The sequence below is a fragment of the Indicator indicator genome, chromosome 37, assembly GCF_027791375.1.
Source record: "Indicator indicator isolate 239-I01 chromosome 37, UM_Iind_1.1, whole genome shotgun sequence".
In the NCBI taxonomy this organism is placed as follows: Eukaryota; Metazoa; Chordata; class Aves; order Piciformes; family Indicatoridae; genus Indicator; species Indicator indicator.
In genome coordinates, this window is record NC_072046.1 from 56,515 (window position 1) to 81,692 (window position 25,178).

The window sequence follows — 25,178 nt, forward strand, 5'->3', positions numbered from 1 at the left end:
CGCTCCCCCAGCCCCCCGGCGCGATGCGATGCACCGCGGCTTACACCACCACCCCCTCCCCTTCATCCTCCTCCTCCTCCCAGCATCCCCATCCGCCATCCCGCCATCGTTACCGGCCGCTCTCCGCCGCGGCACACAATGGCCGGGCTGCGCCCGCCTCCGCCCGCCGTTCCTTCCCCTCCACCCGTGCAGCCGGCGCGGTTATAAAGCCGAGACAAACCCACCTCTCCGGGCTGCTAAACGGGGGGGAGGAGGAGGAGAGGAGAGAAGGGAGGAGGAGGTGGTGGTGGTGGTGGTGGTGGAAGGAGGAGGGAGGGAGGGAAAGGAGAGAGAGAGAGGGGGGAGCTCCAGCCGAGCCGCCGCAGCCCCAGCCCCGGCGCCGGAGCCGCTGGGGGAAGGAGAAGAAGGAGAAGGAGGAGGAGGAGGAGGAGGGGGAAGGGGGGGCGGGGATGCCCGGCTGGGGGCGGCCGGGCAGCTGCAGCGAGCCGGGCGAGGGCAGCGCGACCTCCCCGCACCGACCCCCGGGGAGCGGCTCCTACCCAATCCTTTCCCCCTCCTCCTCCCTCCGCTTTTCCCCACCACCACCACCACCGCCGCCGCCCCCTCCTCCCTTCTTCTGCTTCTCCACACACACACACACACCCCCTCCGCGACCCCTCCTCGAGCCCAGAAACACCCACCCACCCAGCGGGGGGCTGGAGCCCCGGTCCGGAGGGAAGAAAGGAAGAAAGAAGGGGGGGGAGAAAGGGAGGAAAAAAAAAAAAGGAAGGAAAAAATATATAAAAGCAAAATAAGAGGGGGGAAAAATAAGACGAGGGGTAAAATATAAGGAGGAGGAGATGGGGGAGAAAAACGGAGGGTGGGGGGGGTGGGTAGCGGACGAGCCCGGGCACGCAGCCGGCGGAGCGCGGCGCGGAGCTTCCCCGCCGCGGCGCGGGACTCACCGGGGCTGGGGAAAAACAACCGCCCAGCGCTGGAAGCCTGCCCCCGAAATCCAGCTGCGGCACCGGGGAGGGAGGGAGGGCGAGCGGGAAGGAGGGAGGGAGCGAGGAGGAGGAGAGGGAAGGGAAGGGAAAAGGAGGGAGAAAAAGGGGAGGAGGGGGGGTGGGGTGGGGGGGCACACACCGAGGCCGCCGAGCTCTGCGCTCCCCCCCGCCCCGAGCCCCAGCGCGGTGCCCCCCGCCGCGGCGGAGCGGGGCCCGGGCAGGCGAGCGAGCGGCGGCGGCTTCCTGCCCGCGGGGCCTGCGCGTAAAACCAGCCCTTTATGTAAAAAAAAAATCGTCATCTTTCTCCTGAAAAACCCCTAAACCCCACGCTTTCGGGGGCATAATGGGGTACGAAGCCCCGTTTCCCGGCGGAGTGGCGGCGGCGCCTTACCGAGCCTGGTGCGCGGCGGCGGCGGGAGTAGCAGCAGCAGCAGCGGCGGCGGGAGCCCGGGGAGGAACAAAGCGCCTCCTCCAGCCCCACCGGCGGAGCGAGCGGGCGGGCGGCGAATGGCGAACCCGGGGCGGCGGGGACACGGGGACTCAAAGCACGGCGGCGGCGGCGGCGGTTCTCGGCCACGGGGACACGTACCTGCGGGGGGCCCGCGGGCTCGGAAGAGCTCGGCGGGGCCGGGGTTCGGTGGGGCCGGGGCGGGGAAGCAGAGCGGCGGTTGAACGGCGGCCAGCTCTGCAGCGCTGGCCCCGGGCGTGGACGCGCTCCAGTCCCCGCAGAGACGATCGCGCTTTCCCCCGCCTCCATCGCGCTGCGTTTTGCTCCTTCCAATCAGCCGGGCTCTGAGCACCGGGGTCCGCCGCCGGCCTCCGCCGCTCCCCGAGCGGTAAACCGAGCCGGGTCGGGCCGCCCCGCCGCCCGCTTGCTTTTCCCCCGCCGTGTTTTTTTATTGCTCTTTGCTTTTGCAACACTGTGGCGAGAAAGGAGGGAGAAAAAAAAAAAAAGAGAGAGGGAAAAAAAAAAAAAAAAGAGGAGGAGGAGGAGGAAGGAGAGAGGAGGGAAGGGGGGGGAAAGGGAGAGAGAAAAAAAATCTCCTTACATGTGCAACAATCCTCACCCGGCGTTTGCATAAAAAAAAAAGGGGGGGAAGGGGAAAAAATATTAAAAAATAGGGGAGAGGAAGGGGGGAAAAGAAAGGAAGGAAAAAACTAAGTGGGGGGGAAAGGGAAAAATAAGGGGGGAAAGAGTAAAAACCAGGAGGGTGAAGAGAAGGGGTTGGGGGGGGAAGCGAGAGGTTGGAAAACGGGGGGTGGGGGGAAGCAGAGAGTTGGGGGACGCAAAGCGGGGGGCGAAGAAAAGAGGGGGAGAGGAGGGTTGGGGGGAAGGAGGCGGGGGGGGGGGGGGAAGCGGAGGGGGAAGAAACGGAGGAGGAGGGATTGGGGGGGGGAGGGGGGGGGGGAAGCGGACGGAAGCCGAGCCGCCTCCCGCCCCGTTCGGTGGGTCCCCTCCGGGCTGGGGCTGCGCGCCCCACACGCCCCGGGACACGGCCCCCGGTGGGGGTTTTCCTGATTGGGGGCGGGGGGGGGCGGAATTTCCTCCTTTCCTTGGCTCCCCTCTCCCTTTTCTCTTCTCTCTCTCTCTTAATTTTTTTAATGCAATTTCTCCAACTCCACCTTTGTTGTGCTGGGCGTCATTCCCCGCAGCCAATCCCGGCCGGGCAGCTGCCTGCAAATTACCGGCCATCCCGAGCTGCCTGCAAATTACCGGCCATCCCCAGCCTGCCTGCACCCAACCGGCAACCCCCAAGGCTAACCGGGACTGCTTGCACCCTATGCTGCTAGGCCAACGCACGCCGCGGCTGCCCCAGGCCACCGGCACCTTCCCGGCTGCCCGTGCGCTACTGGCGAGCCCTGGCCGTCCGCCTGCTCCTGGGCTGCCTGTCTGAGCCCCAGCCGCCCGCCTGCTCCCGGCGGTTTGCGCACTACCGGCAAACCCTGGCTGGCTGCGTGCTACCGGCAGCTCACGCTTCGGCCGTCGGCGTGCCAGTGGCTGCCCGTTCGCTACCGGCGGGCTTCGGCCATCTGCACGGCTAGGCCGGGTCGGGCAGCTCCGGCAGGCACCTGCCGCAAGGATAATGGGGACCCCTCCTCAAATGAGGTGCAGGATGAGGCCTGGGAGGGCAGGATCAGGTCCTGGCGCTGATTGTGGGCAGGTTCCCAGCCGGCTGCCACAAAATGGCCCAAATCCAGGGAATTTTCCCTTGCGTTTATATGCAAGAGGTAAAAATAATCCCCAAATCTGTGTGCAGTTGAACCACCCCCAACCCAGGCTGATGTGTGGGAAGGGAGTGTGGTGCTGGGGCAAATCCCAGTTGTGCAAAGTGTTTTATTTGGGCATGATTCCCAAAGGAAGGATCAGCCAAGCCCGGACAGCCAGCTGGACAGACAGCCAGCCGGCCACGTCCCACGGTCCTGCCTCCAGCAGGCACAGCCTCCGAGGTGCTCCAAGCCGCGCCAGCCGGCGTCGGCGCCGAGCGCTTAATCCCTCCAGTGAAAGCTTAAAAACACAACAACAAATTTAAATAAATAACTTTTTTTTGTTGTTAAACTATTATTATTTTATTCTGGGTGGAAAAATCCCTGGGCTGAGCTGTTCCTGGGCTGAATTAGGTGAAATGTCACCGACGTTTTGCAAGAGGGGGGGGAAATTACAAAAGGGGGAAAAAACAAAACAAAACCCCAACATCCCCAAAACACAAAATATTTGGAGCCCGTCAGGCCAGACACGTGAAAAATCAACACTTTTAAGGTTTAGCTTTGTCTTTTTTTTTTTTTTAACCCCAAGCCCCACAAATATGCCTCGGTGGCACCCTCCGGGAGTGTGGCTTTTGCCACCCAGTGGGGACAGCAGAGCCCTGGAGTTGGAATTGGGTCACAACCTCTGTGGTGGGTGGGGCAGAAATGGGGGCTTCCCGAATATGCTTATTCCCCCCCACCCCTTTCCAAATATTCCCTTTCTCACCCTCTGGCCTCTCCATGGCTTGATTCTTACAGGGGAGTTTTTAAATCCCTGTTATTTGTGCAGTTGTGTGTTTTCTGGCAAACAAAGGTGCAGTAAGGAGGTGCAAATGCAGTTGGTGCTTTTTGGGTTTGTTTTTTTGGTGTTTTTTGTTGTGGGTTTGTTTGTTGGGTTTTTTTGGTTTTTTTTTTTTTTTTTTTTGGGGGGGTGGTGGTGTTTGCATTTTTCCTTTTTGAGGGCACAGACGGTGACAGAAAATGCTTCACTGTGCACCCCGAGGAGAGCAAGGGCTGTTACAGGCACACTGTGGCTCTGCCTGTGTGGGCAGAGGAGCAGGCAGCATGGGCAGGGGGGGCAGCCTGTGATGGCACAGAGCACCCCATGATGCTGTGGGCATCCTGTAACCCCACTGACCCCCTGTACCCCACCAGCACCTCAGTTCTTCCCTTGCAGTGGTGATGCCACAGTGTGACCCAAGTCCTTGAACCCCACCAGCACCCAGGCTCTCCCCTTCCAGGGGGTGATACTATGCCATGAGCCAGCTCCCTGCACCCCACCATCACCCTGCACCCCACCACCAGCACTGAGGCTTTCCCCTTACAAGGGTGATGCTATGATCTAACCCTACACCTTACAGGCACCCTGCACCCCACTGGCACCAGAGCTCTCCCTTTCCAGGGGTCATGGCATGGCATGACCCACCCTTTCCAGGGGTCATGGCATGGCATGACCCAGTTCCCTGCACCCTACCAGCTCCCTGTACCCTGAACCCTACAGGTTCCCTGCACCCCACTAGCAGCAGCAGGGCTCTTCTCTAACACAGGTGATACTATAACTCCCTGCACCCCACCAGCATCTGAGCTCTTCTCTTCCAAGGGTGATGCTATGACCCTGCACTCCACACCCCACCAGCACCCAGGTTTCCCCAGGGGTGATGCCACCACATGACTCATCTCTCCAGCTCTCTGTTCCCCCCTCCCCATTAGCAAAGTCTTTTTCACCACCATTAGCTATTGTATTTCTCTTCCCCTTGCCTTTCACACCCTGCCTCCACCCACCACTGCAGGGCCCCACCACAAACCACCTCCCAGCCACATTTCACTGGGCTAAGTCAAGCTCAAAGGAGAGCTTAACCCAATACCTCCCCCCCCCCCCCCCCCCCCAAACAGGGCTGGATCCCGTGGCAGTGACCTTGCTGACGTCTCCCAGGGAATCAAAAGCTCTTCCCTGGGTGGGAAGCGAGGAGGACAGGCTACAGGCAGATGCCTTCCTCCACTGCTGGTTTTCAGAGGCAGGATGGCAGCAGCAGGTCCGGCTGGTGGCAGCTGCGTGCGGAGCTCTCCTGATGGCACCCAGCGTGGCGTGCCCACGTGAGGCGGGCAGAAGGACGGGCAGCTGCCAGGTCTCCAGGCTTTGGGCTGGAAAACACCAACCACCTACCTCCATCTCCAGAAAACGAGGGCTAGCAGCTCTGCAGGGCTCAGAAGAAGGTGGAGGTGGTGTCAGGATTTATTCCAGCTCCATGGAGAGCTTGTGGAGCCACAGCCAGGAGATGCTGAGCCCTGCGTCTGCCCCATGGGAAGGCTGGGGGCAAATGGGCACAGCCCTTCCCACAAGTGTGGGAGCCATGGGTGGGTGGTTTCCACGGGGGGCAGCAGCCCTGTGGGTTGCTCTCGTTAATGAGGTTAGAGGTAATCAGGGTCAAATTAGTGCCAGCCTGGGCTTGGTGGGGAGCTGAGGCCTGATCTGCAGCCTGTTACAACAGCATCCCTGGGCAGGGATGTGGCCAGAAGCAACAGGGCAGCACCCTAGGGTGCAGGGAGGGTGAGTAGAGGCTGAGCATCCTGGGATGGCTGCAGGGAGTGTCCTGGGATACCCGGATGCAGGAAAAAAATCCAGAATGGCTGCAGGGAGCATCCTAGTATGGCTATGGGGAGCATCCCAGGAGGACCATTGGGAGCATCCCAGGACGGCCACAGGGAGCATCTGAGAATGACCATGGGGAGCACCTCAGGACAGGTGTGAGGAGCATCCACAGATGACTGTGGGAGGAATCCTGGGATGGCAGCAGTGAGCACTGTAGGATGCTGGGATTCAGCGAGTATCCCGGGATGACATGGCAAACATCTTCTCTGAGCATCCCAGGAGTGACTATGGGCAGCATCCCAGGATGACCACAGTGAGCATCCCAGGAATGACTATGCGGAGCATCCCAGGATGACCATGGGAATCATCCTGGAATGACCATGGGGAGCATCCCAGTATGACCACACTGAGCATCCCAGGATGACCCTGGGGAGCATCTCAGGATGCTGGGATGCACTGAGCATCTTGAGGCACCATGACAAACACCTTGGTACAGCTGCACTGAGCATCCCAGGAATGGCTGTGGGAAGCATCCCAGGAGGACAATTGGGATTATCCTACAATGGCCATAGTGGGGAGCCTAGGATGGCTGGAGCATCCCAGAGTGACCCTGGGGAGCATCCCAGGATGGTTGCAGCGAGCACCCAAGGATGCTGGAATGCAGGGAGCATCCCAGGGTGGTTGGGACAGACACCTCCAAAGGATGCTGCTGGTCTTGGTTGTTTTGTTTTTTTTCTTGAGGGGAAGGAAGGTGAGGTCTCAGAAAATGCCCAAAGAGAAAAAAAAAAAAACTCCCCCAGCTTCCTTCTGATTTTATTAATTTCTTTATTAAAGCCTGATACAGAGGTGGCTGGGGAAGGGAATAAAAACTCCCAAAGCTCACAGCATTGTTTCTTGTGGACACATAATTAATTAAACTAAACTAAACTAAGCTAAACTAAACTAAACTAAACTAAACTAAAACCAAACTAACTCCCACCCTCCCCACCCCACTCTGCTCATTTTGGGGTCCAATTTGGACAAAAAAAAAAAAAAAAAAAAAAAAAGGAGCAAATTTGCAACTTGATTGGGTGGCTGGAACTGACCCTGGGGTCTGAGCAGGGTAGGATCATCCCTGGCAGGAGCAGGAGAGATGCTCCCCCATGGAAATGGGGCAGGAAGTGGGCTGCAAAGTGAGGGGGAGGAAAAAAAAAATCAAGGATGAACTACAAGGATTTAACTGAAAGGGCTACCAAAAAAAAGAAAAAGAAAAAGAAAAAGAAAAGAATAATAAAAGAATTAAAGAATAATGAGACTAAAACTAATTCAGCAGTTAAATGATGCTGCCAGACTGGTCCATAGAGTTTAGGCCCTGACCCGGACCCTTTAAAATCAACTTCTCTAGAAAATAATCCTTTTTTTTTGTATAAGATAAGTTTCTCTCTCATATATACACACACACACACACACAACACCCCCCCCCCCCCCCCGAGCTGGGGGCACAGTCAGCCTCAAAAAATAAATTACAAACTACAAATATACAAATCACTCCTTGCAGATGCTATTTTTTTGGCTTTTTTTCCCTCATTTTGATCTTCTTCTTTTTTTTTTTTTCCTCATTCTGGTCTTTTGTTCCTCATAATTTTATTTTTTTCTCAAATATTCCTCTTTTTTTCCTCAATTTTCCTCTTTTTTCCTCCTTTTTTCCTATTTTTCCTCCATTTTTCCTCTTTTTTCTTCCATTTTTTCTCCTTTTTCCTCAGTTTTTTCTATTTTTCCTCATTTTTTTCTTTTTACCTCCATTTTTTCTTTTTTCCTCCATTTTTTTCTTTTTTCTCCATTTTTTCTTTTTTTCCCCTCAGTTTTTTCTTTTTTAAATAATTTTTCCTTATTTATTTCTTTTTTCCTCTTTTTTCTATTTTCCCTCAAATTTCTCTAATTTTTCACTTTTTTTCCTATTTTCCCTCAAATTTCCCTATTTTTCTGTTTTTCCTCAAATGTTTTCTATTTTCCTTCCATGTCTTTTATTTTCTCTCAAATGTTTTTTTCCCTCCATTTTTCTCTTTCCTCTCATTTTTTTTCTTTTTTTCCCTCCACCTTTTCTATTTCTCCTAATTATTTTTTTCCTTTTCCCCTCTTTTTCCTTTTATCCTCATTTTTTTTTTCTTTTCCAAGATGCTTTTTCAGCCTTTTGGTGGGGGGGGAGAATTTTTGTTTGGTTCTGAGCAAATCCTACCTGCAGAAGCATCAAGATAAATTTTTTTTTTGGGGGGGGTGGTTTAGCTTTTTCTTTGTAGCAAATCTATAAACCCCTCCCTCCTTGGACTATTTATACCCTGACCCCAGGAGGTGCTGGAGAAAATGATGGGGAAAAGGATTTGTCCCAGTGCTCATTGCCTGGTCTGGGGAAGAGTGGCTGGGCAGGGGGAGGGCTCCCTGGGGGAGGCAGCAGGGCTGGGGAGAACTGGGGGACCCTTTATCCTGTTGCATCTTTGTCCCTTCCATGTCACCCCCTCCCTGCCTTCCTCCTCTCTTGGGTCTTGGGGCAGCTCAGTGCCTGGTCACAGCCTGGCATGGCTTTAGGGACAGGATGGTGACAGAGGGCACAGGCATCCAGACCCCCCCCCACAGCCCAGGCAGCCCCAGCAGGTAGCAAAGGGCAGGTGAGCCCACAGCATACAAAATATTTAACAAAAAAAAGGGGGGGAAAGGAGAAAAACAAATAAAAAGCTCTGTTTGTGGGGTGTGCAGGTGGGGACAGGGCTCTTGGCTATGTATCCAAGTTGTCCCCTGTCACCCAGTGGCCCCAGGATGGTGGCAATGGTGTGATAAGCTGGTGGGGAAGTGGGGGGCCAGGGGGTGTGGGGGCATCCAGGGGTCAGGCAGGTGGCAGTGAGCCCTTAGCTGGGCATCTGCACCTCGTTGTACACATCTGTGCCCTCTGCCTCCTCAAAGGTCACCACAGCGTCGTCTGCATCCAGCTGGAGGGACAAGAGAGGGCATGAGGTGGGATGGGGACAGGGGTGGGGACAAGGATAGGGACGGGGATGGTGGAGACAAAGATGGGAATGGAGACAGAGACAGTGATGGGGCTGGAAATGGGGCCAGGGATGAGGCCAGGGATGGAGATGAGGATGAGGACAGGCAGTGAGTGGGGAGGGACCAGCAATGGAGACAGGATTGAGGACAGGGTCAGGGACAGAAACAGAGGTGGGGGCAGGGATGGGTATGGCAATAGGGGCAGGAATGAGGCAGGAACAAGGATGAGGATGGGGACAGGCAGAGACAGGGATGGGAATGGGGACAGGCACATAGATGGCGATGAGAACAAAGATGGGGACAGCAATGGGGACACAGATAGGGATGAGGGTGGGGATAGGGACAGAGATGAGGATGAGGACAGTGATGGGAATAGGGACAGGGGTGAGGACAATGACTGGGGATGGGAACAAGGACAGGGATACAGATGGGGCTGATGCTGGGGTTGTGGATAGGGCTGCAGATGTGCACAGGGCTGGGGACAGCACCGTGGTGGATCCCAGCCCGTGCCAGGGCTACTTACACATCTGAGCTCGATGTCCTGGAAGATCTTGGGCAGCAGGAAGCGCCGCAGGGGCACGGTGAGGATGAGGACGAAGGGCAGCGCTAGCGAGGCTGGGGTGGACTTCACCACCCACAGCAGCACGAGGACTATGATCTGGATCAAGGTGAAGAGGTGCATCCGCCAAGTCTTCACCTGCAGGACAAGGAGCCCAGTGGGGTCAGGGTGATGACTCCAGCACCTGGCACCCTTCTCAGGACACTGGGTGCTAGAAAGGGGCAGGACAAGAGGCCCAAGGAGCCCAGTGAAAGTCAGCACTGAAGGAGGAGGCTCTTTGGGAAGCTCCAAGCAAGTGCAGGAGGCACCATTGAGTGCTGCAGCCTAGGACACCACCAAGATTGTGGCCAGCAGGCCGGGGACACAGGGCTCACTCACCCTGGTGACGTAGGGCTCGCTGGGGTGGTACTTGGGTGGCATCAGCAAGAGCAGGATGCGGTCGAAGAGCTGGATGCCAAAGAGGGAGGTGACGCCCATGTAGAGGAAGATGCCAAAGAGCACGGCCAGGGGGATGTACTTCAGGATGGGCTCCATCAGGATGGAGACACCTGCCAGGGGGAAAGAGAGGTCAGGGAGGTGTGCTGGGGGCACAGAGCTCTCGCTGAGCAGGGCTGGGGTGCACCTCTCCAGCTCACCGATGAGCACTGCCACCAGCAAGCCACTGATGCGCTGCTCCTTGACCTCCAAGATCTGAGGCTTGTCGCCGGGAGCAGAGGTCTTGCTCATGACAGTGAGGGCATTGGCGTGGGTGATGGTGCGGACGGTGGTGGCGCTGAGCCAGGGCATGCCAAAGAGAGCAGCCAGCCCCCCCATGGCCACGATCAGCAGCAGGTCCAGGTGGAAGCCAGTGCCCTTCACCAGCTTCCTCTCTGGCTTGCTGACAATGAGGCTGTTGGGGATGGAGAAGGGAGAGTCAGCGGTGGGAGGTCTCTTTCCATCCCTGTCCCATCAGGCACCCTGCAGCCTTCTTGTCCCTCCCTGTATTCTCCTCCCCCCCCTGCCCCAAGTCCTCACGTGGTGATCTGTGTCTCAAGGAAGATGAGGATGAAGACCAGGAGGGCAGGCACCACAGAGGCAAACATCATCCAGATGGGGAAGACCTGGTTCAGCCCCATGGGGTTGATAAACCAGCCCCGGGCAGACGAGTTGGTGACCTCCAGCCCTTTGGGGACGCTCAGTTTCTGGATGGGAGGAGAGATGGAGGAGTGAGGGCACAGGGGCAAGCAGCCAACCCTGCACACCCTTGTTGGGTCCAGCCACGTCCCCCAGCCCTGCCCTGCCCTCCCACTGCTCCCAGACCTGCGTGTAGGTGTCTCGGATGAAGAAGTCCACCAGAGCCATGATGAGGATGGAGATGGGCACTCCAAAGTCCCCAATCAGTCGCCGGACCTGTGGGGACACCATGACCATGTTAAACCCTCCTGTGTCCCCACCCAGCCAAGGAGTCCTCCCCACTGTGTCCCCACCCATCAGTGAGCTGCTGAAAGACCTCTTGCGTGCACTGAGTTTGCATGTTCCCAGCCAGCCCCTCTCAGGAAACCACATCCACCAAGCTCCAGTTTTGTCCCCAGTGGGTCCAGTGGGGTTGAGGGGGACACCAGTGTGACCTCCCCCATCCTCACCTTGCCAGGCAGGAAGGCACTGTTCTTGAACTTGCGGAGGAAGAAGGCCAGGAAGAAGGTTCCAGCCATGAGGACAAGGGACAGCAGAGCTGTGTTGGGCTCTGGCACCTTGGGCTCGTACGTGGCTCTCACATCATAAATTCGCTGCAGTGGGTGGTCCTTGAAGATCTGGGGAGGGAAGGGGAGGAGGTCAGGAAGGATGGGATCCCCCTGCACCCTTCCTGCCACACTGGGAGCCCCATGGCACCATCGTGATGGGTGCAGGATGAGTGCCAGGGTGAGCAGTGAGGCCAGGAGCTTGGCACACAGTTAGCTTTAAGTTTGCTTTTCTCCATGCATCTTCAGAAATGGGGCTGGAGCAGGGGCTGGGTGGCATGATGGGGACAGCCAAGTGTGGCCCCACTGCTGACCCTGTGTCACCCAAGGTGTTTGGGGCTGTGCTGAGCTCCTAGAGGGGTGTGTGAGGGCACCTTGGTGTGAAGTGGGTCCAAGGTATGATGGGGCATGTGTCCTGCCTCTAATTTCTCCTGCCCCAGAGCTGTCCCTGTGGGCACCCAGGGCCTGGGCTGATGCCATCCCATTGCTGCTGGTCAGCTGGGAAGGAGCTGAGACAGGACATAGGGGAAGAAATCAGGGGCCTCCAGACAGGTGACAGGACAAGGGGTGACGGTTTAAACTAAAAGAGGAAGATTCAAGCTGGAGAGAAGGAAGAAATGTTTGACACTGAGGGTGGTGAGAGCCTACCCCAGGTTGTCCAGAGAGATGGGAGGGTCCCCATCCCTGGAACCATTCCAGGTCAGATTGTTTGGGGCTGTGAGCAACCTGTTCCAGTTGGGGATGTCCCTGCTGACTGCAGGGACCTTTAAAGAGTCCTTTCCAACTCAAGCTGGTCTGGGATTCTGTGATTCAGTTCCTGGGCAAGGACTGTGTTTGCTGTAGCCCAGGAGAGACATTTTGCCTGAACTTCACCTGCCTGCCCCCAAAACTCCTGCAGAGAGAAGCAGAAGCTGGGAAACACCTGGGAAGGGGAAGAAAACCCTGGGAGAGTCCATCCCTTCCCTGCATCCCTCACCCAGCTCCCACCACTCCTATGGAAACCTGGATGATGACCACAACCTGCAGCCTCCCCCTTGCCCACCGTGGGCCTCCTGCGGCCCTCACCGTGACGAGCTTGGAGAAGGTCTCGAAGATGAAGATGAGGGAGATGAGGAAGGAGAAGATCTCCTGGGTGTAGCGGGACAGGTAGCGCACCAGGAAGCTGCCCTCACAGGCCACCACCACCAGCACCAGCAGGATCAACCAGAAGCCAATCCAGACCCGGCCCACAATGTACTCCATGCCATTGGCACTGCAGAACTGGGGAGCCAGAGGACACAGCCCCATCAGCCTCCCCAGCATGGGCACCCAGGTGGGATGAACCCTGGGGTCCCATGGTGGCCCTGCACCTCCTGCCTGGGGGCTGAAGGGTGCCAGGATGAGGAAGGGGTATGCTGGGGTGGCAGGACCCTGTGGGATCACTCAACTGGCAGCACCCTAATGGCATCACCTGCCTGGCATTGCCAGTGTGGTGTCACCCATGTGGTGTCCTGAACCTCACATCACCCCTGTGCCATCATCCAGATGGCTCTACCTACATGATATTACCCACATGCCATCCCCCACATGGCATCACCCATGTGCCACCCCAACAGTGCCATCCCTCATGTGCTGTCTCACCTGTGCCGTCACTCTGACAGCTCCACCTGCACGATGTCACCCATGCAGCATCACCCACATGGCATCCCTCATGGGCTGTCACCCAAAACCCTGTTCCTCTGCCAGGGCTGATGGGGACACCAGGAACCCACCCTGGGGACCCAGGAGCACAGGGTGGCACCTACCGAGTAGAAGGCTTCCTCAAAGACAAGGAGGGGCCCTGAGAAGCCAACCACGAGCAGGGGCTGGGCGCTGAGGAGGCTGAAGAGGACGCACTGCACGCAGGTGGAGACGAGCAGCTCCGACACCCCCATCATGCCCTTGGTCTTCTCACCTGGAGGGGAGCGGAGCCGGTGGGTGCTGGGGTCAGGCACAGCGCCCTGTGTCCATCCCACACTCCTCAGCACCAGGATTAGGGGGGGTGCAATGACCTCCTAGGAGCACCCTCAGGGGGTGGTGCTGCAGGTGGTGGCACCTTGATCCCCCAGCCCTGCACTATAGAGCGCCCCCAGGTTGTCCCCTCCCTTACTCAGCAAGCCTCCAAAGGTGACAGCAGGGGACAGCGCCGCGAAGTAGATGAAGATGACGGCGGCCAGGCACTGGGGGCTGAGGGCATCCTTGATGTCGCTGAGGTATTTGGGGTACCGGCGGCGGATGTCCCTCACCAGCCCCCCGAAAGGCCTCCCCGTCCTGCGCAGGGGGTCGTCGTCCTCTACCGCCGGCTCCTCGAGCCCTGGGGATACAATCAGGGGACCACGGTGGGACCTTGCATGCAAGAGGAGAATCCCTCCAGCCACCAGGGGGTCCCCACCGTACCCAGGTCTTTCAGGAAGGCTTCGCCCACAGCTTTCTCCTGGGGCTGGTAGCGGCGGCGGAGCAGCTCCTGCTGCAGCGGCACCAGCCCGCGGAGGAGCTGCTCGTTGGGGGTCTCGGTGGGTGGCAGGACGATGCTGGCTTCCAGGAAGTCTTCGACCCCCCGCAGCAAGTCCCGGCGGCTGTCGGCCAGGTAGGCGTCCCGGCGGAAGACCTGCAGGGGGGGCCCGGGGGCAGGAGCTCAGCCGTTGCCCTTGAATGGGCACCAGCCTAGCCTCCGAGCATCACCGTGGGGATGGGGCATGGCGGGGGCAGGAGGGCTTGGGGCGTAAGGGTGGGCATGGGACCACAGGAGCTTTGGGACAGCGAGACTACAGGAGTGTGGGGACATGGAGCCACAGGTGCATGGGGACATGGGGATCAGGATGGGTATGAGGATATAGGACACAGGAGCATGGGGACATGGCTGCTTGGCTACATAGGGACAAGAGGACATTTGACCTCAGGGGCATGGGCATGTGGGGACATGGGAGCATGAGGCCACAAGGACACAGAAGTGTGGGGTCAAGGGGTGCATAGGGACATAGGGACAGGGGTGCATATGGACGTGGGGACAGTGGTTCACAGGGACTTGGAGACCCAGAGGGATGAGGACACTGGTGCATGGGGACAAGGGGACATGAGGATGAGGGCACAAAGAGGAATGTGGCACAGGTGGACGAGCCCTATCAGAGGGTGCAGCCCGAGGGCTGGAGTATTCGGAGTGCCCAGGGGGGCTGGCACCCCAGATAGCAGTGCTGGTGGCAGAACTGGTGACAGTGGCAGTGCCGGTGGTGGTGGCAGTGCCAGTGACAATGGCAGCCATACCCTCTCAGACATCATGGTGGCCACGGCACGGCCGATCTCGTGGTAGCTGATGTGGGGACTGTCAGGGCCCAGCACCACGAAGAGGAAGCGCACAGGCAGGGGCACGTCCAGGACCCCGTCCAGTGTCACAGCATCCTTCAGGCGCACAAAGGCCAACGTTGGCTGCTCCAGGAAGGCTGCACAGCCTGGGGGGGGAGGATGGGATGGGATGGGATGGGATGGGATGGGAGTCATGGGGGGGTCATGCACAGGGACATGGGGACACAGGAGCACATGGGGACATAGAAACATGGGGACATCAGGATATGGGGACAAGGTGACACAAAGGCATGAAGACATGGGGGGACAAAGGGAATAGGGCACAAAGGACACAGAGAAATGAGGGCACAGGCACGGGGACATGTGGACATGGAGGGTACAGGGACATGAGCACACAGGGACAGGCAGGTATGGGAGCACAACGACGTCAGGGCGTGGGGATATGGGGGGAGAGGGCACATAGAAACATGAGGGCATGGGGACACAAGGGAGTGGAAGAACAGGGCATGAGGACAAGGGACATGGGGACAGGGCAGCACTGAGCAGCACTGAGCAGCAGCAGGCGGCAGCGAGAGCTGGGGACAGGGGCAATCAAAAAAAGGTGCAAGAAATGCAGCAAGTGAGCGAACAGGCAGCAGCTGGTGGCACCAAAGCTCCCCCTGCACAGCCCAGCCCTGCACCCACCACTCTGACCCCCCACCCTGACCCCCCACCCACCGCCCTGACACTGCACCCACCCCCGCTGCTGACCACTCACCCACGAGGACCAGCGTGGCCTCAGCATCCTCGGGGATCTTCTCAGGCAGCTGGGGTTTGCTGGTCCCCTGTTGCAGGCAGACGAATGGCAGGAATCAGCCAGCTAGCCTTGGTGGCTGTCCCCTGCACGCCCCCCTCTGTCCCCTGTGTGTCCTCCTCCATCCCCAGCATCTCCCCGTCTGTCCCTTGCATGTCTCTGTCAACTCCTGCATGTCTCTGTCTGTCATGTGTCACTCACTCTGTCACCTGCATATCTCCTTCTATCCCCTGTATGTCCCCCTCTGTCCCCTGCATGTCCCTTGTGTCTCCTCCTTCATCCTCTGCATGTTCCACTCCATCCCCTCCACGTATTCCTCTGTACCCTGCGTGTTCCCATCATTCCCAGCATGCCCTACTCCATCCCCTACATGTCCCTGTCTGTCCCATGTCACCCACTCCGTCCCCTACACCCACTCCTGCCATCCCCTTCATGTACCACTCTCTCCCCTGCATATCCCCCTTCATTCCCTGTGTCTCCCTTTATCTCCTGTATGTCTCTCTTTATCTTCTGTATGTCTCCCTCTGTCCCCTGCCATCACCTGTATGTCCCCTTTTGTCCCTTGCGAGCCTGACTCCCTTTCTACCACCTCTGCACGCACAACGAGGGGGTCCCTGTGGGGGTCCCTTCACCCCGTTTGGTGTGCAGCCATCTGGTGTGCATGCCAAGGTGTGCATTCCCACAGCAGTGTGCATGCTCACACCAGCGTTCGTGTGCACCTCCTGTGCATCTCCCTCAGCTGCCCTCCAGCGCTCCCCGGTGCCCCCCGCTGGCCCCCATCGCCGCTCACCTGCTCGGTCCCCGCCAGCCTGCGCATCTCCAGGGGCTGCTGCTCCCGCAGCAGAGGCTGCTCCGTCTCTGCCCGGCCGGTACCGGAACGCTGCAGCTGTGCTGGTGGCAGGGTCCTCACTGACTCAGCCTCATTGGGGTGTCTAGAACAGTGCGGGAGGGCGGGAGGGGAAGGGGGAACGACGACGACACCATGTCAGACAGGTCAGCCCTTCTGACCCCCCCCAAAACTCCGTAAGACGGCCCATGAGGTGAGTGGAGACCCACAAACTGGGCTGGGAGGCAAAGCCAAACCAAGGAGGGGCTTTGCTGCCCTGTGCCAGGCTCCAGCGGGACCCATTGGGATCAGATCCAGCCCAGACGCTGGGATTCCCACCCCCAGGGGGATCACCAGCCCTGGTCATACTTGTGCTGCAGCAGCAGCGTCCTCAGGATGTCGTCCCGGTCCTGCGGTTTGATCTGCCCCTCATAGATCATCTGGTCAATGAGGACGTGAGCGACGGCCGCCAGCGAGGTGGCTGCCACATCGAGGAGCACAGCACCTGAGGGGACAGCTCTATCACCCTCTGGCCCCTGTGTGGCCTCCATCACCATCCTAGCTCCAGACGATGTCCCCACCACCATCCTAGCTCCAGACATTGTCCCCACCTTTGGCCAAAGCCCGATGGATCTCCAGGAGGCTGCGGTAGGTCAGGAAGGAGAGATGGGGCTGGCTCCAGTGTCCTGCTTCCTTGAAGTCCTCTTCCAGCTTGAGCCAGTGGCTAGCCTCCATCCAGCACAGCTCCTTCGTGGTGTCCATGACCAGCTCATGCAGCTCCACGTAGCCCTGCAGCCAGAGTGGGGGTTTGGGGGGGAGATCAGGGTGCCCCCAGCCATGCCAGGGACCCCCGGGAGCCCCAGAGCTGTGGCCACCCATGCCCAGCACCCTCTATACCCTAGTGTCCCTAGGGCTTGGTGTGAGGTTGGTCCATGGGTGGCCACAGTGCACCTGCCCCTGGCAATGGGGAGAGAATGGGGGTCCCTGGGGCAGCACCCACCTCATGGGTCTCCCGTCGGGACAGGGGCCTCCTGCTCCCTGCCGCCTCCAGGTCCACATCAGTCACCGACGAAGCTGTGAGCAGAGCCACCAACATGTGAGCTGGTCCCTGCCCCAACCCAGACCCCACTAAGCTTTGTTGGAGGAATCTACCCCCCCTCATCCTCACCCAAGACCCAACTTGTGTTGCCTGGATATGTTCCCTGCTCCATTACCCCCACCCCAGACCCAGATGGGATTTGTTGGATGTGTCCCCCACCCACTGCTCCATCCCAGATCCAGACGGAGTTGCCCGGATGTGTCCTTTGCTCCATCAGCTCCACCCCAGACAAGGCTGGGTTTTGTCTTGATGTCTCCCCTGTTTCACCACCCTCACCCCACACCCAGATGGAGTTGCCCGGATGTGCCCTTTGCTCCATCACCTCCATCCCAGTAGGGATGTGTTCCCCACCCACTGCCCCATCCCAGACCCAGCTGGGGTTTGCTGGATGTGTCCCCACCTCTATTCCCCCCATCCTTAATCCCACTTGGGGTTTGCTGGAAGTGTCCCCACCTCTATTCCTCCCATGCTTAATCCCATTTGGGATATGCTGGATTCACCCCTCCAGCAACCCCTGCCCTGCCGGTGCCCACCTCCAGCCCCTCACATCCCCACAGCCTGGCTCCTGGGTGACAGCCTGGAGACACCACCGGGACCAGGGTGAAGGCAGGGCTCATGGCCAAGCTCTGCCCCACCACCATGCCACCAGCACAGCCTTGACCCCTGTGCCCAGCCCTGCCCCTTGGACTGGAATGGGGACAGCACATCCCCAGCCAGCCAGCCCTCAGGAGCTCAAGGCGTCGCTGTCCTTGTCCCCTGCCTACCTGCGGCCCCCCCCTGCGCCCCCCACGGGCTCCGTGCCTATAAAGCAGCGCCGAGCCCCACGCCCCGCAGCCGCCCTGTGTGCACCGTAAATCCCGAGGCACTTTGCCTTTGCTGACAGTAAACACCAGCACGACTCTGCCCGCGGCCACCCCAGGGCTGGGGACACCCTCACCCTTTCCCCCTTGTCCCCTACTGGGGACTACCACAGTCCCCTTGCTGCCACCAGCCAGGCCACCCACTGGGGTGATGCCGCAAGAGGAACCGCACCCCGCTCTGTCAGCCGGAGGATGCTGTGCCCACACAAGCAGGGACAAGGCACGTCCCCAGCCCTGGTGTCCCCAAGAGGGTTGGCAGTGGCACACAGACACGTGCCTGTCCTCCTCCTGTCCCGCTGCTGCCACCACCGAGCCGCCCAGCGCCAGCCGGCGTTCGGCCCCAAGTGGTTCTTGTCTTCACCCCAAACAAAGCCTTTATTTATCCTCAATCAGTAGGCGATTACGGGCAAGCGGCAGCGGTCACCTCGGGGCGTGCCCTGACGCCTGGGTGATGGACACCTCATGGCGTGGCCTGGCACCTGGGTGACGGTCAGACCACAGTGTGCCCTGGCGCCTGGGTGATGGACACCTCACGGTGTGGCCTGGCACCTGGGTGACGGTCAGACCACAGTGTGCCCTGGCACCTGGGTGATGGGCACCTCATGGCATGCTGTGGCACCTGAGTGATGGGCACCTCGGGGTGTATCCTTGCACCTGGGTGATGGTCAGACCACAGCGTGACTTGACACTTGGGTGATGGGCACCTCGCAAAGGACAGGGACAGGGATGGCAAAGCCCCAGCAACGGAGGGCTGGGGTTAGGGGTGATGCTAGGGCTGGGGTCTGTCCCCCGGTGCCCCCATGGTCACTCACGTTGCCCTCCACCACGGTGGCTCACCCGTCCCGGGGGGGGCCCTGCCGTACGCTTCCTCCCATCCAGGTCATAGCATCCCCGGCGGCTGGGCAGATACTGCCTGCAAAACACACACCGCCGGGACGGGGTTCAGTGCTGGGCACCCCATGGGTGCCAACAGCCTCCCTTTGCTGATGCCAGCTGGGCAGGTGGGGCAGCATCCGGCCCCCTCCCCATTTTGGGGGACTCACCGCAGGGGCGTCAGCTGCTCGGCTCTGGCCCTCCATGCGTGTAAGGGGGACCCGGTGCCAGTGCCAGCCCCTGCGCAGAACAGGTGGCAGCGTTACCCCCGACCTGTGTCAACCCAAACAGGGACCCGAGGGGCTGGGTGCCAGGAGTTGGCATGGCCCAAGCACCCCCTTGAGGTGGCAGCAAGGAATCAACACAGCTTTGGGCAAAGGGATGCTCTGGGGCACACAGGCTCCCCCAAACTCCCCTCACCTCCCTCCCCAGGGGCTCTTGGTTGTGGTCTTAGGGACCTTGCACGTCGCCAAGCTAGGCCCCATCTCGGGCACCCACAGCCCTGGCACTTGACGTGGCACCTCACTGGCTCTGGGGCTTGGACAAAGGGTGTCACTGCCTGTGAGGAATGGGATCCCAGGGGTTCTGTGTCCCTGTCTGACCTGCTGGGCTCTGAGTAAGCCCCCCTGCCTGCACAGTGCTGGCACCCATGCAACATGCCTGTGCCATGCTGGCACCTATGTGATGCCAGCACCCATGCAATGCTGGTGCCCATGCAATTCTTGCACCCGTGAACACATCTGTGCAATGCTGGCACCCACGCAGTACTGGTGCCCATAAAACCCTGCCAGTCATGCAACATGTCTGTGCAGTGCTGGTGCCCATGCAACACATCTGTGCCGTGCTAACACCCATGCAACTTCATGCCAAAGCAACACGGACACCCATGCAATGCTGGTACCAATGCAACACTGATGCTTCTGCAATGCTTGCACCTATAGAACACTGGTACTCATGCCATGCTGGTGCCCATGCAATGCTGGTGCCCATGCGGCATGCCTGTGCCATGCTTGTACCCATACACAGCTGGGCACCCACAAAACGCTGGTGTCCATGCAACATGCAACCTTGAATCACTGGTTCCTCTGCAATGCTGTATTGTGCCATCACCTATGGAGTGCCACCACCCATGTGGTTCCATTGCCCATGCAGTACCATCACCCATGCCATGCTGTCACCCATGCAATGCTGTCACCTGTATGACACTAATGCCCATGCAATGCCATCATCTGTATGACACTGGTGCCCATGCAATGCCATCACCCAGGTGACTCTAATGACCATGCAGTGCCATTTCCTAGATGACACTGATGTCCATGCAGTGCCATTCCCCATGCAGCACCCATGCCCCCAGCAGCCACGGGTGTCACTCACTGCTCATCTCCCCCAAAGACAGGTGGGATCCTTTTATGCCGTGGTCTTCGTATCCCTCAGGGTCGAGGCTCCTTCTCATCCCCTCCTCGTAGGCCTCCTGCGGACAGAGAGCAGGTGCTGAGCAGGGCCCAGCACCCCCAGCGCCTGGCCGGGGCTGCACTGAGGCGGGAGCCGGCCGGGGCTCAGCGGAGAGCCGGGGCTGGGGGCCGGGGCTCCCTACCTGGCCGTGCCCCTCCATGGCCCTGGCCTTGCTGTGTCCCCGCACTCAGCCCGGCGACACCATCACCCGGGCTCTGCGGCGTCGGGGCGGGCGGGGGGGGCGGGGGGAAAGGGAGAGAAAATAGATTAGGAGAGGCGGGGGCAGTGCTCGGTGCCCCTCCGGGACTTGGGCTTGTCCCCCGGGATGGGCTGGGGCCGGACACACCGGGCAGTTCCCGCAGTCCCAACCCTTGTAACCCGCTTCCCGTGGGTCGGGGGGGTCCCCTGGGGAATGGTGCCCTGCCCTGCCCTGCTGCCAACCGGGTGGGGACCGACGTCAAGAGAAGGCAGAGCCCCGGCAGCTTCCCACCAGGGACGTGGCATCCCACCCCTGCCAGAGTTCAAGTGCACATGGACCCATGTCCAGGGGTCAGGTCTGTACGGACCCACACCCAGGGGTCAGGTCTGCATGGACACACCCGAGGGTCAGGTCTTACAGGCTAGGGGCTGGGATTCCACACGACCCCTCACATGTGGATGGGGTCCCATACACACCCATAGATGATGACCCACACATGAGGGCTGGGGTCCCACACTACATCACCCACACCTTCCCTTCCCAAGCCCCCTTGACCCCTGGCAGAGCACCGGGGTGAGGAAGGGGACATTGGGGAACTGCTAAGCTCATGGGAACACCCCAAAACAGGGCGACACAAGCATCCTGCAACACGGCAGCTGAGGGGGTCCCCTACTTCCCCCCACTTCAACACAACACCTGAATCCTCGCCACCTCCCCCAGGCGGCAGGTGGTTGTGTGGAGGTGGGAAGGTGCAGCTTGTACCTACAGCTGCCGCTCCTCCCTCCCCCCTCCCCTTGCACCCCTCTGTGCCCCCCCATCCCCGGGCTGTACTGCCCAGCAGCTGCCCCGGGGCTGTGCCGGGGGAAAACCGCCAGGGGGCGCCCTGCTCTCGCACTCCTCCCCCCCCGGGGGGGGGGGGCCGAGACATCGTGACCCCCCCCCCCACATCACCCCCATCACCCCCTGTGACACCCTATGGCCCCCCGTTGTCCCTCAGGCCGGAGCCTCAGGCAGAAGGTTGACCTTCCCTGGGACCTCCCAAACCCCAACTCGCTTCCGCGCCCCCCCCGCCATGGGAACCCCCCAGATTAGGGTGACGGGGACCCCAGGTGCCCCCCAACACCCCATGACAGGGACCCCACACGGGGGAGGGGGTCATGAAATGGGGGACTGAAATGTCGGGGCATGGGGGGGGTGGTTTTAGGGGGGACCAGCCCCCCCAGATCTCACCGGGGTGATGCAGGACCTCGCTCCCGGCCGGGGACAGAGGGAGCCAGGGCGAGGGGTTCCCGGCTGCGATCCCCGTCGGGGCGCGGGAGCCGCGGCGGGGCCAAGGGAATCGGGGCCACGGGAACCGGGGCCGGCTCCGGACCGGCCTCCTCCTTCCTGCCCCGCCTGCCCCCCCCTAAGACGGCCCGACCTGGGCCCCCCCTCCAGCCCCGCCAGCGGCTCTTGCATCAGCCCGGTGCGTCGGGCTGCGCCCCACTGATAACGGGCAGAGCTGCGGGCCCTCACACCGCTCCCCGCCGCTGCCCCCTGCCCTGCCCCGGGAAGCGGCAGAGCCCCTAGGCCACGGTAAGGGGCTGCGGAACCCGCGGAACACCGGGCACCCTGCGCCCCGGTCACCCGAGTTCATCCCTGTGCCACCCTGCACAGTAGAAACCCCACAGGTTCTGCAGGGTGTGTGCGGTGCGGAGCCCATAGCTCCTGTGCCATGCACCCCTTGGGCACAGTATAGAGCTCATAGCTCCTGTGCCATGCACCCCTTGGGCACAGTATAGAGCCCATAGCTCCTGTGCCATGCACCCCTTGGGCACAGCATAGAGCTCATAGCTCCTGTGCCATGCACCCCTTGGGCACAGTATAGAACTCATAGCTACTGTGCCATGCACCACTTGGTCACAGTATAGAGCCCATAGCTCCTGTGCCATGCACCCCTTGGGCACAGTATAGAGCCCATAGCTCCTGTGCCATGCACCACTTGGGCACAGTATAGAACTCATAGCTACTGTGCCATGCACCACTTGGTCACAGTATAGAGCCCATAGCTCCTGTGCCATGCACCCCTTGGGCACAGTATAGAGCCCATAGCTCCTGTGCCATGCACCACTTGGTCACAGTATAGAGCCCATAGCTCCTGTGCCATGCACCCCTTGGGCACAGCATAGAGTCCATAGCTCTCACATCATGGGTATGGTGTAGAGCCCATATCTCCTGCATTGTATACTCTATGAATGCAGTATCGAGTCCGTATCTTTTACAACATACAGCCAATGTGCTCAGCATGGAGCCCACACCTTCCACTCTGTGTGGCTAGCACGACTCAGGACTGGACCCACACCTCCTGTGTGATGCATCCAGCCTGGCTCAGTGCAGAGCCTGTAGGTCCCAAAGCACATATCACACACTTTCAGCATGGGGTCCATACATTCCATGCCATCCACACAGAGTGGCTTGGTGCAGGACTTCCCTGCCACAGCAGGAACTCAGTATGGAGCCCAGACATCCCTTGACATCCATGATGCATGGATGAGATCTCTCACCCAGCAGGTGCTCAACGTGGCTCAGTATGGAGCCCATACATCCAAAGCCATCCATGAAGTATGTCTGGGATCTCTCCCACAGCATGTGCCCAGCATGGCTCAGTATGGAACCCACACCTCCCACACCATCCGTGAAGCATGGCTGGAATCCTTCTTACAGCAGGTACCCAACAGGGCTCAGTATGGAGCCCACCGATCCCATGCCATCCACACGGCACAGCTGGGCTCTCTCTTACAGTGGCTACCAGCCTGGCACAGCATGGAGTCCATAGCTCCCATAACATCCACGCAGCACGGCCGGGATCACCATGCAGCAGGTGCCCATCATGCCACAGCAGGGAGCCCATACAGCCCACAAAAGCCATGCACCACGGCTCAGCTTCAAGCAGCAGGTGCCACCATGGCTCAGTACAGACCCCACACCCCCTGGTCCCAGGCACCCCCCCACTGCAGCACACGCCACAGCCCCCACCCCAGGGGCACCCCAGGGTGCTCCTCCAACTCCTTAACGCCCCGCCCGCCCCCTCTGCCCCCCTACTTCCAGCACCTAGGGACACCCTAAGGTGTCACCACCCCATGACCCCACACCTACCCCCGAGGTGGGCTCCAGGACGCCCCTGCCCTCGCCGCCGGCCCGGGATGCGCCTACTGCTGCCCACGGGGAAAGAGCCGCGCGGGGCGGGGGAACGCTCCCAAATGCCCTGAGTCACGCTCACTTCCCTAATCTGCCCCCCCCTTAGGCTCACCCGGTCCCGGTCCCCGTCGTGTCCCCCCCCCGCCCCGGGCCCCCCGTAAACAAGGTTATCGGGGAGCAACATCTTGCGGCGTCGAGGTTGCGCCCTGCGCGCTGCCCGCCCGCACCCTATGGACCTCCCCAGCCGCTCGCTTTGCCCCTGCTTGGCCGTGCCCTGCTCCCGGTGTCGTGTGTGTGTGTGTCCCCCCGCAAGATCTTGTTTACGAGGCTCCGGGTTTCCCTGTGGGGAATCCCCGGAATCCCTCCGGCTGTCTCCCCCCTTCCCCACGAGTTGGGGTTTTCCTTTTTTTTGAATTTTCTTAGAATTAAAAAAAAAAAAAATAAAAAAGGAGGGGGTTCCTGAGGAGGTTCCCATGGGGGAGGAGGTGTGAGGTGGGGGGGGAGGGAAATGGAGAGGGTTGTCCATGCCCCCCACCCTGGGATCAAGGGGGGTGTCCTGGGGAGAAGTGGTGGGGTGGGTATGACTGATTTGGTGCAGGGTGAGGGGCAGTGGAGTGTGTGAATACATGTGAGAGTGCACGTGTGTGTGAGAGTGTGTGTGTGCACACGTGTGTGTGTGCATGGGTGTGTGAGAACACGATTGCGTGAATGTGTGTGTGCTCGTGTGTGTGAGAACATGATTGTGTGAGAAAATGATTGTGTGAGGACATGTTTGTGTGAATGTGTGTGTGAATGTGTGTGTGCACGTGTGTGTGAGAAAATGATTGTGTGAGGACATGTTTGTGTGAATGTGAGAAAATGATTGTGTGAGGACATGTTTGTGTGAATGTGTCCACGTGTGTGTGAGAACATTTGTGTGCACGTGTGTGAGAACATGATTGTGTGAACCAGTGTGTGAGAACATGCGTGTGTGAAGTTTGTGAACACATGTGTGTGTGTGCATGTGTGAGAATGTGCATATGTGAACATGTGTGTGTGCCCCATGTGTAAGAACATGTTTGTGGGAACATGTGTGTGACTGTGTGCACACATGCTTGTGTATCTGTGTGTGTGTGTAAGAACATGTGTGTGAATGTGCTTGTGTGCACACATCTGTGTGCATGTGCACATTTGTGAACATCTGTATGCCTCTGTGTGCATGTGAACACATGTGTGTGCATGTGTACACATCTGTGTGTGCACATCTGTGTGCACCTGCCTGTGTTCACCTCTGTGTGTGTGTGTGTGTATGTGTGTGTGAGTACACAGCTGTGTGCCCACATGTGTGGACATCCAGGTGTGACCTGAACCCATGTGCACGCACCTGTGCCTCTGTGGTGCATGCAGGCTCAGGTGTGCACGGATTTGCACTCCCGTGCACACACACACGTGTACACATAGGCACACATGCACGCTGGTGTGTGCAC

General features: G+C 59.4%; 1 protein-coding gene across 1 annotated transcript; it reads right to left on the minus strand.

Moving 5' to 3' along the window:
• Nucleotides 1–6,853: 6,853 nt before the first annotated feature.
• Nucleotides 6,854–23,691, minus strand: SLC4A1 (solute carrier family 4 member 1 (Diego blood group)). Its single transcript, XM_054396523.1, has 20 exons — nt 23,671–23,691; nt 20,479–20,551; nt 20,259–20,355; nt 17,053–17,126; nt 16,664–16,841; nt 16,422–16,557; nt 16,017–16,158; nt 15,191–15,257; nt 14,395–14,579; nt 13,531–13,741; nt 13,244–13,447; nt 12,900–13,048; nt 12,181–12,375; nt 11,020–11,187; nt 10,697–10,786; nt 10,412–10,578; nt 10,033–10,286; nt 9,776–9,945; nt 9,362–9,535; nt 6,854–8,780 (listed from the first exon to the last, which is right to left on the minus strand). The coding sequence occupies exons 2-20, from the start codon at nt 20,494–20,496 to the stop codon at nt 8,700–8,702; spliced, it is 2,760 nt and encodes a 919-aa protein (XP_054252498.1). The 5' UTR covers nt 20,497–20,551; nt 23,671–23,691; the 3' UTR covers nt 6,854–8,699.
• Nucleotides 23,692–25,178: the final 1,487 nt, after the last annotated feature.